The sequence below is a fragment of the Podarcis cretensis genome (assembly GCF_951804945.1).
Source record: "Podarcis cretensis genome assembly, chromosome: 10".
Classification (NCBI taxonomy): Eukaryota; Metazoa; Chordata; class Lepidosauria; order Squamata; family Lacertidae; genus Podarcis; species Podarcis cretensis.
Genome location: NC_137179.1, coordinates 77,288,720 through 77,305,156, shown reverse-complemented (window position 1 = coordinate 77,305,156; position 16,437 = coordinate 77,288,720). Strand labels below are relative to the sequence as shown.

General features: G+C 41.4%; 1 protein-coding gene across 1 annotated transcript in view; it reads left to right on the top strand.

The window, feature by feature from the left end:
* The first annotated feature begins 498 nt into the window (after positions 1-498).
* LMNTD1 (lamin tail domain containing 1) overlaps positions 499-16,437 on the top strand; it is a 237,975-nt gene continuing 222,036 nt past the window's right edge. Inside the window, exon 1 of the mRNA XM_079993311.1 lies at positions 499-640. Within this exon, the coding sequence (XP_079849437.1) occupies positions 623-640 (18 nt within the window). The 5' untranslated portion in view covers positions 499-622. The remainder of the gene's footprint in view (positions 641-16,437) is intronic.

Below are 16,437 nucleotides of genomic sequence, written 5' to 3'. Positions count from 1 at the left end.
GACCAAAGGACCAACCAAGGTTGTTGGCCTTTTTTTAGGGTTGAAGCTGTTGGGTGTTTTTTATGGTTGAAGTTGTTGAGGTTTTTCTAGGATTTTACCCCAGGAAATGAACTGCCACAGGGGCCGGATTAAACTGACTGGCGGGCCAGATTAGGCCCCCGAATCAGACTTTGGACATGCCTGCAGTAATGGAATAGCTGTAATTATTAACTTACATTGGTTTAACTGTCACAGTTTTCCTCAAGGAATTCTCAGAATTGTAGTCAGGTAAGAGAGCTGAGAGTTCTCTGCTATGAATTCTTAGCTCGCCTTTCAGGTTCTCAGGGGAGGGGGAATGGCATTATGTAACTTATAAGATTGTAGTGCAGTTATGCCGTATGATTGTATAGATGTTAATAATATTTTCTGAATTCTTGTTGGGAAGAGTTTCAAGGTAACATGTCATCATGTTATAGAATAAGGCACCCCTCATGCTTGTTGCTATGCCTTGATATCATAGTAACCATGATGTCATAGTATGGAATATATAGGCAGCATTTTTTCCCCAAAGAAAATGTAGTTCTCCCCTTTTAAAATCTCTGGTATCTCGATCCATGGCAAAAGAGAGTTTATATCCACCAGAATGGAGTTCCTTCAGACTGTAAGTGTTTTCCCTTATTAATAATCCATTTTCAAATGCATTAGCATGCTGAAGTTGTGTTGTTTTTGTTCCATAAAGTCTACTCACATGTCAAATATATTTATATGTGTTGAAATTCAGAATGAAATAATGGCACAGGTTACATGACCAGGGATCAGAACATGACTTTTTGTGCTCCATATATTTTATGCTTCATTTATTTAACACATTTTAAGCCCATTGTTTAGGGTTCCTGTCCTCCCAAGGTAGGTGACAATGCATCATTACACTACAATATTAAAATTCAAAACTTTTAAAATAACAGTAAAATGAAGAGAATAAAATGCTGCCTAATGAGATGACGGGTAGCTTTCACCTTCTCTCTTTCTAATCAACTTGATACATAAAGTCTGGAGCTATAGTGGGGCACCATTTCAGTGCGGGAAAAGGCTTTGAAGAGATTTGGGGGCAGGCGGAGAATTTTCATCAGGGTTTAAAGGCCTGGTCTTGGAACATATTCAAGATTAAATTACATAGAACCAACACACAACAACAATTGAAAAGGAAAAGGAAAGGAAAAGGAAAAGGAAAAGGAAAAGGAAAAGGAAAAGGAAAAGGAAGAAAGGGTCTTGTTTGTTTGGTATGATTACCAAGCTAGGCATGTGTGTGATTCTGAGGTTGGCTCCTGAAATGCCATCATGGACGCTGACCCCTTCCTGGGTGGACACCAGTTGGGGCCTGTTGGGCAGGAAGAACAGAGTGCACATGGCTGGGCAGCTGCTAAGGAAAACCCCTCGGTCCCCCTGGACCTCTGGCTCAAGTTCCCGCCTGCTGCAGCATCTCAAATGGGCCAATCCCTGGCCTCCCAGTGGGTGTGCCTCACAGGCTGAGAGGGCATTGGCTACACGCCTGCCCTCTATTGTATTCAGCATTGACTTATATCTTCACTGTACTTTATCATTAAGCAAAGTCCTGTGGAAAAGGACTTGAATCAGCAAATTACTAGAAAACATCACAGAGTTACAGTATATGTATTTCCAAGTGAACCTCAAAGACTTAGTCTTTGTTGGCCAAGGAAGATCAGCAGTTCATTGTTCCATTTTCCTGAGCTCTCATGTGTTAATCATTTGAGATTCCAATAATAATAATAATAATAATAATAATAATAATAATAATAATAAATATTAAAAATTATTTATACCCCCTTCTCACTTCAAAAACTGGGCATCTAAAAACAAATTTAAAACACTTAATTGTAAAAGCAGCATAAAATACAATATAAAAACATGTCTAACAATAAAATTCAAAGTTCAGAAATCAATTTAGGGGAAATCCATCTAATAAGCATTAGATAATCCCCAGGGCTGCTGGCTGAATTGGTCCTACTTGGGCCAGTGAGGAGGCCAGGGGAGAATTAGCTGTGGGGTCTCAGAGTGGGTAATCTTTATAAAAGGGGAGGGGGAGGGAAGAAAAGGGAAATAAAAGATCAGGCTGAATTCAAATTAAAGGCCAGGCGGAATAGCTCTCTCTTACAGGCCCGACAGAAGGAGGTTAAATTCTGAAGGGCCCTGGTCTCATGGGACAAAGCATTCCACCAGTTCGGAGCCATCACTGAGAAGGCCCTGGCCCTGGTGGAGGATAGTCTGGCTTCCTTAGGGCCCGGGGCCTCTAAACTATGCTTATTCATGGACCTTAAGGTCCTCTGCGGGGCATACCAGGAGAGGCGGTCGGTCCCATAAATATAAGGGTCCTAAGCCACAAGGGATTGTTGTTTCTTTGTCCTGACAAGCTCACTGGTTAGCTCAAATTTCAAAAGAGAGCAAGGCAATATACCCAATTCATGCTTCTCCACTCCTCTTGTTGAAGGCAATGAGCTTGTGGCTAATAGACCAATGGCATACTGTCCTTATACCGACTTTTCACTGCTGGGCAGCTGTTCCATGCACTGCTCACAAAGCTGTGAGTCTTTAGATGTTCCAGTATTACTGTGGGATGAATGCACAGAAGAGCATATATGTAGTGCCATTATTGAGAGTACTACTGTGTGACGCGGGTGGCTCTGTGGGTAAAACCTCAGCGCCTAGGACTTGCCGATCGCATGGTCGGCGGTTCGAATCCCCACAGCGGGGTGAGCTCCCGTCGTTCGGTCCCAGCTCTTGCCCACCTAGCAGTTCGAAAGCACCCTTAAGTGCAAGTAGATAAATAGGTACCGCTTTATAGCGGGAAGGTAAACGGCGTTTCCGGTGCTGCGCTGGTGCCTCCATGGAAAGGGAGGTGTCGAAGATTACACCCAAACTCTTAACGGACGGTGCTGCACTAATTGTGCCCCCGCAAGAGATGGGAGTTGCCCCCCCCCAATCCCATATCGTCCCCTCCCAGCCACAGGACCTCTGTCTTCAAAGGATTTAGCTTCAACCGGCTCCCACGTAACCATCCAGCCACAGCTTCCAAACATATGGTGTGTTTTTTAAATAAATATTTTATTAAGTTTTAGAAAAGATAACAAACATAAGAAAAAACAAGAACAAATACACCAAAATTATAAAGTACATAAAAAATAAAGAAAAAATAGTTTCAAAAAAGAAAAGAAAAAGCACATTTAAAAAAAAAGAAGAAAAAACACAAAAATCCCTCTTTTTACTTTTCATCTTTGATTCACTTATTTTCTTGACTTCCTCACATCTCCCTTTTTTGTATCCCTGTTGAAAATTAATTCAGCAAATTCATATCCAATTTATTTGTCTAATTATCCATCCAATCTTATTTTTAACCTCGTTGCTAGAACCCCTTCAGTTCATTTCAATGCCATTAACATTCAAAAATTTTACAATATTTCTGTAAGTAAATTTTAAATTTCTTCCAATCTTCTTCCACCGACTCTTCTCCCTGGTCTCGGATTCTGCCAGTCATTTCTGCCATCTCCATATATTCTATTACTTGCATCTGCCATTCTTCCAGAGTGGGTAGGTCTTGTGTCTTCCAATGCTTTGCGATGAGTATTCTTGCTGCTGCTGTTGCGTACATAAAAAAAACTATCCTTCTTTAACACCAATTGGCCGACTATGCCCAGGAGAAAGGCCTCTGGTTTCTTAGGGAAAGTGTACTTGAGTACCTTTTTTAGTTCATTATATATCGTCTCCCAGAAAGCCTTAATCCTTGGACACGTCCACCAAAGGTGAAAGAATGTACCTTCTGTTTCTTTACATTTCCAACATTTGTTATCGGGCAAATGATATATTTTTGCAAGCTTGACTGGGGTCATGTACCACCTATACATAATTTTCATAATGTTCTCTCTTAGGGCATTACATGCCGTAAATTTAATCCTGGTGGTCCACAACTTCTCCCAGTCAGCAAACATAATGTTATATCCTATATCTTGTGCCCATTTTATCATAGCTGATTTTACCGTTTCTTCCTCAGTGTTCCATTTCAACAGCAAATTATACATTCTTGATAATATCTTAGCATTGGGTTCTAACAATTCTGTCTCTAACTTTGATTTTTCCACCTGGAAACCCACTTTTTTATCCTGGTTATAGGCCTCTCTTATTTGAAAATAATGTAGCCAGTCTTGCACCTTATCTTTAAGCTTCTCGTAACTCTGCAATTTCAATTTGTCACCTTCCTGTTCCAAAATTCCCCAATATTTTGGCCATTTAGTCTCCATATTAGGTTTTTTCAAAGCTTTCGCTTCCATAGGTGAGAGCCACCTTGGGGTTTTACTTTCCAGAAAGTCTTTATATCTCGACCATACATTAAACAATGCTTTCCTGACAATATGGTTTTTAAAAGCCTTGTGTACTTTAACCTTGCCATACCACAAATATGCATGCCACCCGAATACATTGTCATAACCTTCAAGATCTAAGATGTCTGTGTTCTCAAGAAGTAGTCATTCCTTCAACCAGCAAAAAGCTGCTGATTCATAGTAAAGTTTCAAATCTGGCAGGGCAAACCCCCCCTCTATCTTTAGCATCCGTAAGTATCTTAAATTTTATTCTGGGCTTTTTGCCCTGCCAGACAAATCTAGAGATATCTCTTTGCCACCTCTTGAAACAATCCATCTTGTCAATAATTTGCAAAGATTGAAACAAAAACAGCATTCTCGGCAATACATTCATCTTAATAACAGCAATTCGACCTAGCAAGGAAAGCTTCAAATTCGACCAAATTTCTAGATCTTTTTTCACTTCTGACCAACATTTCTCATAGTTATCTTTAAATAAATTAACATTCTTAGAAGTCATATTCACCCCCAGGTATTTTACCTTCTTTACCAATGTTAAATCTGTCTCCTTCTGAAACCTTTCTCTCTCAGTCGGCGTCAAATTTTTCTCCAAAACCTTAGTTTTTGACTTATTTAATTTAAATCCTGCCACTTGACCAAATTCCTGGATTAATTCTAGGGCCCTCTTAGTGCTAGCTATTGGCTCTTGTAATGTCAATACAAGGTCATCTGCAAAGGCTTTAAGTTTATAATGTTTAACTCCGACCTGGATTCCCTGTATCAAGTGGTCCCTTCTTATCATGTTTAGCAAAACTTCCAGGACCAAAATAAAAAGCAATGGGGAAATTGGGCAGCCTTGTCGTGTCCCTTTCTCAATCCTGAACTCTTCTGTCACCACATTGTTAACTATCAGTTTGGCTTTTTGCTCAGAATAAATCGCACCTATACCGTTTTCAAAATTTTGCCCTACCCCCATCCCCTGAAGATTTTTCTTCATAAAACTCCAAGAAATATTGTCAAAGGCTTTCTCCGCATCTACAAATATCAAAACTGCTTCTGTATTGATGTTCACTTGTAACTTTTCCAAAATATTAATTACATTCCTCATAGTGTCAGATAAGTGTCTACCAGGGAGAAAGCCAACCTGATCTTTATGTATCATTTCAGCTAATACTTTTTTTCAATCTTTTAGCCAGAATATATGCAAAAATTTTGTAATCCACATTAAGCAGGGATATGGGACGGTAGTTCTTAAGTTGTGTCTTCTCAGACTCAGTTTTCGGTATAAGTGTGATGTAGGCTTCTTGCCATGACTCTGGCGCTTTCCCCCTCCATAATTTCATTGCAAACCTCCCTTAGTGGTTGAATTAAGTAGTCTTTCAAAGTTCTATAGTATTTGGAGGTTAATCCATCAGGCCCTGGAGATTTGCCCAATTGCATATTCTGAATGGCACCTTCCACCTCTTGTTCTGTTATTTTGTAATTCAAAAGTAGTTTATTTTCTTGAGAATTTTTTTGTAATCCATTAGTTTTCAAATATTGGTCAATTTTAGTCTCATTCTGTGGCCCTTGTGTATAGAGTTGTTTGAAATATCTCTGGAAACAATTTCTTATCTCCTGTGGGTTCTGTATATTCTTACCATCAACTTCAAGATTAGTAACGGTGTTTAATTTTTGTCTCTTCTTCAACTGCCACGCTAGCAACTTCCCACATTTATTCGCTGAATCAAAAGTCTTTTGTCTCATCTGTTTAATTTTCCATTCTGTCTCTTGGTTTATCATTTTCATATATTGTACTTGGTATAGCTTAATTTCTCTTAAGATCTCTTGTGACTTCGGTTTAGATCTAAGTTTCCTCTCTCCTTCTCTTATTTTTCCCAAGATCTTTTCTTTTTTCTCCTCTTGAGTTCTCTTTTTTATTACATTCTGCTGAATCAAAAATCCTCTCATTACGGCTTTGCTAGCGTCCCAAATTACTCTTTTTTCCACAGAAGTCTTCAAATTTATCTCGAAATAGTCTCTCATAATTTTTTGGGCCTTCTTAATAATTTCCTGGTCTCTAAACAAGGTGTCATTCATCCTCCATCTGAAGGAGCCAGTCGATATTACTTTCATTTCCATTTTCACAGGGTTATGGTCAGAGCAAGTTTTTGGGAAAATTTCCACTTTTCGAATCTTGGGATTCTGTCCTCTGGTTATCCAGATTTGGTCAATTCTAGTCCAAGTCTTTTGGGCTTCAGAAAAGAAAGTTCCCTCTCTACCTAGGGGGTTCTTAGTTCTCCAAGTATCAATTAAGTCCATATTGTCTGTCATTTCAAAAAAAGTTTTCGGTAGTCTTCCATCTTTAGACAGATCTGCACTTTAAAGCTCCATGTCCAAACTGGGCATGGTGCAGTTTTACACTTAAACCAACTGAGATTACACCTCTGTAAAATGGCTATCAATTTCCAATAATAGCTACCAAACTTGAGTTGCAGACGGGTCTAAATTAATCTTAACGCTGATCTCTCCTGAAACTTGTGGCCCTATGTCTTATTTGTGGCTCTTCTCCCAACAGGCTGGATGAGCCCAATTGATTCATTGATTTGGAAATCGTTTGAAGCTCCTTAAACCATGAATGTCTGCAGTACCCATATAATCACGTAGAACACAATTGTGTTCCTTCCATGATCATATGAAGCAAGATATTGAATAATATGCTCATCCCTTGATTTATGCAGATTAGTGCAGGTTTACCCTTAAGTCTTATATATGCTAAGAAAAAGTACTTAAAACATAAAAAGTTCAACAATTTGATTTCTAGTGTTGTCTAATGCTAATATAGTTTTCGCTGCTCACTCAGTATTACTCCCTGCTGGTGGGAAATTCCATTAAATGGCATCTCCCACTGAGAGTGGCAACAGTGCTGTTAGTTGAGTGGTGATATATGATACTCTTATATGCTTTAGTCAGAGTACCAAACTAAAAGGCTTGAATACTATGAGCATATAAGTTATGATGGCTGCAGTCACATGGTTTTTAACAAGTCCCTTGTTCATACTGTGGTCAAATATCAGGTGAATCTGAGCTGTTTCATACATGGCACTTCCATGAATAAGACTGCGCCTCATGTGGAAATTTGGCTCTTATTGGAGCCGTAGATAAGCTGTTAGCCTATTCGTCCTATGGGAGTCATTTATAAGGAGGTTGGAATTGGGGAAAGGGTTAACTCTCCACCCCATGCCCTGTCACCCTCCTACTGCCCAGGGCATGTAGGATGGTAGCCCCCACATCCTAGTCATACAGCGCTATAGCCTGTTGCAGTAGCTGGCAAGGTGCTAAATAGATCAATGGTCTGAACTATTATGCAACTTGACAAAGTTGTAGCATGTGGACTTCGTGTGTGATAAATAACATTTTATACTTTATCATTAAGTTAAATAAGTAAGTCAAAACGTATTAGCACAGCTGTAGGCTTGGTTGTGGGTAGAAAGATGGAAGAATGGCATATGTAGCTTTGTGGAGTTGAGAAGTCACCCACTGTGGACTTCCGGGTTGGCGCCTCCGGTAATGGCGGAATTCCTCTGATCGGGAGGAATTTGCCCCGTGGGAATCTGGGTCTGGCCGCCACGGCAAAGGTGAAGATCCGTAAAAAATTGCAGGCGGGAGAAGCCTGTGAACGTGGAATTCGGTGGGCACCTTTTGCGCCTCCCCTACTCGCGGGGAAACCTGGTTTCGGGGGTCCGGAGCGATGTGGGGTGAGCGGCGCGGTGCTTCGAATCGTCTGCTTCTTCCACGGAGCGAAGCCGCATAGCTGTTGCCGGAGAGCGCTGACTTTTTCCTGTGGACAATTTGATTCTAAAGTAACTACCTGTGAGTAGAGCTGAAGCGGGAGAATTGGATTTCTAAACGTTTAATTTGGTATCGTAACGGGGAGGTTCAATACAGGAAGTCCGCCTTCCCCTTTTGTAAATAGACTGAAGCAATGAGGCTGCAAGCTGAAGTCTTGGAAAGCCTATTGTAAAGGACTAAATTTCCATCGGTAAAGAATATTAAAACCCCCCTTGGAGGCAGGAGAAGAGGGGGGGAAGTTGTTTTGTTTAATTTATGGTGTTAGTGCTGTGTAATGTTTTTATATTGTATTGTATTTTTTTTTCTTGTCTTTTTCTTTTTTCTTTCTTTTTTTGTAGTGTTTAAAAGTAATAAACTTTTTTTTTTTTTTTTAAAAGAGAAGTCACCCACTGTGGAATTGGCAGCGAACGAGCTGCCGTGTTACACTTCTGTACCAAACCAAGTACTGAACAGGACTGATGGACTTTGGGGTCTTAAATCTCAGCGGCACCCTGTGTGATGCTAAAATTTGGGGGCCCCAACCTCTCCCGATCCATTCTACAGCATTGTTGTGGCACCCCCTGCAGTGTGGCACCCAGTGCAGATGAACTGGTCACCCTACTCTAAAACTGCCTCTGAATAGGCTATAGGTCCCAGATAGGATTAGTTTTAAAACCGGGGTGAGTAACTTATGGCCTTCCACTTGTTGGCCAACTACAACTCCCAGCAGCCTCAGCCAATAATGACAGGGATGACTGTAGTCCGGCAATGTATGGAGGCCACAGGTTCCTCACCCCTGTGTTAAAGGAACAGTACATTGCAAGAAACATTCCATCTTTAGCATGGCCTACATGCTCCAGTGATATATACTCTACTAAAAAAATCTTCCTAAAGGAAACCTGCCCCATTATGTTCTACAATACCAGAAAACTTGAACTAAGCATATTTAGGTGTGGGAATTTACTTCTGGGTAAATATGAATAGGACTGCATAGCATGCAACTGTCCTGTTTTTACGGGGGCATCCCGGAATTGTAGAAGCCTTCTCATTTTATCCCCGGATGTCATGAGTTGTGCACCTTCACAGACCAGGTACTGCCGCTGCCGCCCAGTCACCTGCTGCCCCCTGCTATAGATGCACAAGGAGGTCGGACAGGCACATGAGCAAGTGGTGGGGATGTGGGCGAGTGGGCAAGCAAGCGGGCAAGCAGCAGCAGCGGGATGTTGTGTGGGACAGATGCTCCCATTTCCTCTTGGGAAATGTTGGAGTCTATGGGACTGTACAGTCCCATAGACTCCAACATTTCCAAGAGGAAATGGGGGCATTTACGTTTGTATTTAGATTTCCACCATAATAGGCACCCCTAGGCTTGTGCAGTAATACATCAGAAACTATTTCCTTTAGAACCATTTTCTGTCTTGTGGTAAAACAAAAACCAACTGTATATAGTGGTACCTCGGGTTAAGTACTTAATTCGTTCTGGAGGTCCGTTCTTAACCTGAAACTGTTCTTAACCTGAAGCACCACTTTAGCTAATGGGGCCTCCTGCTGCTGCCACACCTCCGGAGCATGATTTCTGTTCTCATCCTGAAGCAAAGTTCTTAACCCAAGGTACTATTTCTGGGTTAGCGGAGTCTGTAACCTGAAGCATATGTAACCTGACGCATATGTAACCCGAGGTACCACTGTATATAAAAGCGAAGAGTGCAAGAGGACCTAATGATTTATTTATTCAAGGAAACCCTTATTATGCTCTCTAAATATGTATAATATATTTAAAAGCCTCAAGACAGACATGCTTATTGTTGATTATAGGATTATGAGTTGTCATGAAAGGGAACTTTTAAAAATAGCAATATTTTAAATACCTGAGCATATATTACTCAGAAATTGCTGGGGGCTGCCTCTTGAAACAAAATACTATATATAATGAAAAGATGCTGTCTGGTTCAAGCAAACAGAATGATCACATTCTAGCAAGATTCAGAAATGATGTTTATTCATGCATTAATAAAAGCTGTAAACAGGGCAATGGACGTGTAGCATTTATTCCTGGTTCATTCCAACTCTTTGAGAAGCATGATGCTTCAGCATCATTATTTCCTTCTTCTGTTTCTCAGCCTTGTGATTTGACTTAAAGTTGGATCCCCAAAATGAATGAAAGGGATGCAGACAAGTCTAGAGCTTGTTTCTTTAGGTGCAAGAGGATGATCTGTGGTGAGCCTTGGGCTTGTGAACTCCCCTTTCAGCTCTTTATAGAAGATTGAAAGCTCTGGTTTTCATTTAAAGCTGTGACATCTGAGCTTGGTGAATTGTGTCTTGTTTAAACTGTGGCCAGTAAGTACAAAGCAAGATCAAACTATGGTATCAGATCTCAGTTTGAATTGGATGGCCTTGGGAATCTGGTTAGTAGAATATTGAAAACAGTTCATCCTCATGGGCATGAGAGAGGCAGCAAGAGGAGGGTGAGTGTGAAGCCAAAGGCTCACAGCCATGGTTTATTCTCACAGTGGGAACCCAGGGATCCTCATTACATCTGAACCAAGACTAAGTATATATTATGCATTCACCGTCAGAATGGATGGAAAGAGGTGTATTGCAGGGAATTCTCTGTAGCTGCACAGTGCATCCCTACAGCAAATACGAATGCCTTGGGGGGGGGGGCAGAAAAAAGGGATGAGTGGGGAAGGAAAACTCCCCGCTCCTCTCATTCAGTTTATCTAGTGGAAAAATTGGAAGTGATGGGGGAGAATGGGATAAAACCCTCTTGTAAACTGTACTTTAAAAAAAAAATTAAGAGAGAAATGCTTTTCAATGCATTTTAAAAAACTGTTTCAGATATACTTTAATCCCTCAAAATGCTGTCAAATATCTGTAAAATAATCCACGGTATCTGGCATTACAATCCTTGCAGACTATAGACATGCAGAATTCTTATATAGTCTCTGCTTCAGATCCCTCCATCTTCTGCAGCTTGCGAAAGAAACTGATATTTATTTGCAATGTATTTGTACAGACACCAAATCATGCCAACCTCCAAGGAGGGAGAGTCCACCACATCCCAAGGGAGTCTGTTTCACTGTCGAACAGCTCTTCCCATCAGAAAATTATTCCTGAAGTTTAGTTGAAATCTCCTTCTTGTAACTTGAAGCCATGAGTTTGGGTCCTATCCCCCTGTTTTGCTAAATCAATTACAGGTTCTCTGATGGATCTTTTATAGACAATAAAGCACTTATGGAGGGGAAAGGTTTTTATCTGAACAAAATAAAACTTCTAATGTAAAACCACCCCCAAACAATCAATGATCCACCCTCTTAGACAAAGAGAGAGGACTTGTGGCCCTAAGGGAAGGGTTGATTGCACAAGGCCAATCTTATGCCTCCTCAATCCTCTTGCGCACTTCCACTACACACCCAGAGCAGGAGAAAACAAGCTTGTTTCCTCTTCCATGTGACAGCCCTTTAGAATTTTGAAGATGGCTATCATATCTCCTCTCAGTCTTTTATTTTCCAAGCTAAACATACCCAACTCCTTCAACAGTTCCTCATAACCATTTCCAGGCCCCGATCACCTTGGTCACTCTCCTCTGCACACGTTCCAGCTTGTCAACATCCTTCTTAAATTGTGGTGCCCAGAACTGGACACAGTACTCTAGATGGGGTCTGACCAAGACAGAATAAAGTGATACTACTACTCCTGACCTGGACAATAGACTTCTGTCGATGCAGCCTAGAATAGCATTAGGTTTTTTGCTGCTGCATCACATTGTTGACTCATGTTAAGCCTGTGGCCTCCTAAGACTCCTCGATTCTTTTCACATGTACTTACTGGCAAGCCAGGTGTCTCCCATCTTATGCCATCATCACATGTACTACTGGCAAGCCAGGTGTCTCCCATCTTTGCCATCATTGTTCTTTTTTAGAGTTTTCTCCTCTGTAGAGTCCCCCCCCCCCGAAGTTCTTTTGTACTCCTGCAAGTCTTGTGGAATCCCTGCACATACCTTTCTCTTGTGTGTGGTCTGGTGCTGCACTTGGCTTTGTACTCAGAGAATGAGTTTGCTGCTAGTATATGGGATATACCTGGCCGTCACTAGACTTCTTCTTCATGGTGTTATTCTCCTCCTCTGTCTTTTCTCTCCTTGGTCTTATTTGCCCATTTTGCCATTTAGGGTTATAATGGGTGCTCGTAAAAAGAAGCAAGTGGGTCTCCCATAGTACTGTGCCCACATTTTTAAACTATTCTCAATTAATGAGAAAATAAATTGCATTTGAACATTTGCAAAAGTGAAATTCTCACAAGGGAGGTGCAGTGTTTTTGTTCTGCTTCTTTTAGGTGGCCAAGGGATTTTTGTGAGTTCCCTTTCCTTCATTTATTCTGCGAGTCATGCCACCAATGGCCTGCCCCCCCGCCGCAATCCTAGGCACCCATGCTTGAATTAAAGTGTAGGAGCAAGATATTGCATGGTGACTCCTCTCACAGGATTTCTTAAGAGCCATGGGCATTCAGGGAGGCTGCTGGAGAAACATTTACTGGAAATAAAAATGCACATACCACTCTCAGATCCTTGTAATACGATAAGGTAAGCTCCAAAATTCCACACCCATAGAAATTCTGAAGCACCCTGAGAAAGAGACAGCGTCTTTCACTGGAGAGGAAAGGTTTTGAGAAACTGGAGGACAGATTTTGTCACAGCAGTTTTCATCACAGCCATTCAAAAGACAGCAAATGAAGCTGAAAGACACAGAGGATGAAGGGGATGAGGAAATGATGCCAAGGAAATGGGGAACAAAATAATGCTGATCTGTGTTAACTATGAAAAGGTGAGTATTATTTGTAATTTGTTCACAGAAGTATCAAATGCAAAATATAAGAGAAAATTGAAATTCGGAATTACTCAGTGCCCCCCCCCCCCCCCGCAATAGCTTATTATTTACTGGAATCTCTATAAAAAAACTAGACACCTCCTTAATGGAATATAGGCTTTAAAAAAAACTATACCTAATAGAGAATAAGCAGTGATAAGACAAATACCTTTTAGCTCTTCCCTCCTTTTTCCTCTTTTCCTCTTTTCCTCTTTCCATCCTCTGTATTATTCACCCAATGCCGCTACTTTGCTAGTTTTCAAATACTGCTCTGAAATGCTGCTTGGGTGAGTAATTTAGTAAATGATTGCTCCAGACTGTAGGGCTAAGATGCACAATATTTCTGAGGCTAGATTTGAATGGCTTTGCTGGTGGAGTAATGTCTCTGGCAGTTCTGGTATTCCTAGCTTGCTGAAAAACTACTTGCAAGCCTAGAGTATACCCTCAGCCATCTTACACATTGCCTAGTATCTGTGGTACTTTTAAAATAATACTTGTTGTTGTTGTTGTTGTTGTTGTTGTTGTTGTTGTTGTTGTCGTCTTACAATCACTGCCCAAAGCAGTTAGGAAAGCATTGTGGGAGAGAGAAAACAAGCCAGGGACTCTTCCTTCTCTGTAAATGGACAGATGATACTGTATAGACAGTTTTGGTTCTGAGTCAGCACCCCAGTTCCCTCATGCAGCAGAGAGCTGATAAGTCCATTGCCTGAATGATGAACCTGGGCAAGTTGACCCTACTTGCAAACTGCTGCAATTCAAGCAAGATGAATTTTCACTGGCTAACATATGTTCAAGTATGTATGGGTCCTTTAAATTTCCCCTCCCGGCTTTCTTTTCTCGCAAGAGCATGCTAAATGAAACAAGAGCAAATTATGATTTCTATGATTCTATATGTCAGGAGTGCTCTGATGGTGTTTCCTGCTTGGCAGGGGGTTGGACTCGATGGCCCTTGTGGTCTCTTCCAACTCTATGATTCTATGATGACTGCGCTTCAGGATTTCCCCACACAGCTTTTGTGTCTTTCACAGCTCCTAGTGACCTCTTGGCCTCCAGTGTAAAATGGGTAGGAAGAGTCTGGAGATCTGGCACCCAGCCAACATCAAATTAATTTCCTTCCCTGTGAAACAGCTCTGGTTTCATAGCAAGGAGTTTTGTTGTCTAGCTGTCCTAGAATGAATGGGTTTCTGTTTTCCATATCGCCTGTTTGATGAAGGCAAAGCTCCAGGGCAAGGTTCTGGATTAATCACTCTTCCAAATGGCATCTTAGTTATGAGATCATTAATAACTGTGGCAATTAAGATACTTTAATATTGATATTAATGGTCATATTATTAGGGCAGTGACTCTGGGCCTATTTACACTCTCAGTGGCAATCACTGATGCAGGGCATCTGTGCCCATTGATTGGGGCATCAGCTGCTTATTACATGGAAGTTGTAGCATGTGATTCGGCCCTGTGTGTTCACACCAAATTTCAAGGACCATGAAAGAAAGAAAGAAAGAAAGAAAGAAAGAAAGAAAGAAAGAAAGAAAATTAAATTGGCTTTATATCTGCAGTGACCACAGCTGTAATATATCTCATTAGCAATGTTTACAGAATCACTGTCCTTTTTTGGCAACTGGGAATGTATATTTATAGTGAATATTTCCCTGCTGGTACTTCACGAGTTGCCTAACATGATTTAATCCCATATTTTCCCAACTATTGCTGTTCAGATAAGATGAAGGCTGTGTCCAGCATAAGAAGTCAACTTACAATAACACAAGAGTGTGGTCCAACCTCATAGGAGGTTCTTCTAGAAAAGCATTTGTTTGAGAAAGAAGGGGTGCATATTCAAATTCAAACAGAACTGAAGGAAACTCACTTCCTTCATGACTTGCAGTAAAGCTTAGGGCTCAACTCAACTTGTCCAGATGCTGTTGAGCTGTCACCCCTGACCATGGCCCATGCCGACTGGGGATGATGGGAGTTGGATTCCAACAACATATGGAGGTCTAAAGGTTCCTCATCCCTGCCTTAGACTGCTGTCCCATTTTTGCTAACACTGGAGCTGTGAGAGCTTGATTCACTTACAATGAATCTTACAAATGAAAATTTTCTTGCACTGCAAAGATGGTAACTCTAGAAGCATGTGCTGTAGCAAGGCTGCTAAAACAGGAGGGGGACAGTCCAGATAAGGAGCTAGAGCAAAGTTCAAGCAGCAGAGCAATAAAAGTGTTGCACCAGGCAGCTACTGAGGATTCCCCTCCCCCCCCCACACACACATTGCCTTATAAACCCAGCCATCAGGAATTAATCCATGGTCTGGCTTAGTGCTATATCGAATCCAAGGCTCCTTGTTTGTTTCATTTGAAACAAACCACAAGGGTTGTTCTTGACTTGCTCTTGTTTGAGGGGAAACAAACTATGAACCATGGTTTGGATGCTATGCTAAGTCAAACCATGGCTTCGCTTCCAGAGGTGGGGAAGAGTGAGTGGCCACAACTGCTCTTGCACACTAAGCCATTGTTTAGCTTAGCATTATATGTGGATGAGGCTGATGTCTTCAGCTGAGCAGAACAGGTGCTTGCATGAATACAAAGGATTATAGCAGATGATGAACATTACATTCCTTCCCCTTTGAGAAATAAACTCCAATCATTTCTGCAGATACATGTGTACAGCTTGGTTAATTTGGTCAGCAAGCTATTCATTCTTTATTCATTGGCTTGACTTGACAAGTAATGTATATGGGATTCATAGAATCATAGAGTTGGAAGAGACCACAAGGGCCATCGAGTCCAACCCCCTGCCAAGCAGGAAACACCATCAGAGCACTCCTGACATATGGTTGTCAAGCCTCTGCTTAAAGACCTCCAAAGAAGGAGACTCCACCACATTCCTTGGCAGCAAATTCCACCGTTGAACAGCTCTTACTGCCAGGAAGTTCTTCCTAATGTTTAGGTGGAATCTTCTTTCTTGTAGTTTGGAACCATTACTCCGTGTCCGCTTCTCTGGAGCAGCAGAAAACAACCTTTCTCCCTCCTCTATGTGACATCCTTTTATATATTTGAACATGGCTATCATATCACCCTTAACCTCCTCTTCTCCAGGCTAAACATGCCCAGCTCCCTTAGCCGTTCCTCATAAGGCATCGTTTCCAGGCCTTTGACCATTTTGGTTGCCCTCCTCTGGACATGTTCCAGTTTGTCAGTGTCCTTCTTGAACTGTGGTGCCCAGAACTGGACACAGTACTCCAGGTGAGGTCTGACCAGAGCAGAATACAGTGGCACTATTACTTCCCTTGATCTAGATGCTATACTCCTATTGATGCAGCCCAGAATTGCATTGGCTTTTTTAGCTGCCGCGTCACACTGTTGGCTCATGTCAAGTTTGTGGTCAACCAAGACTCCTAGATCCTTTTCACATGTACTGCT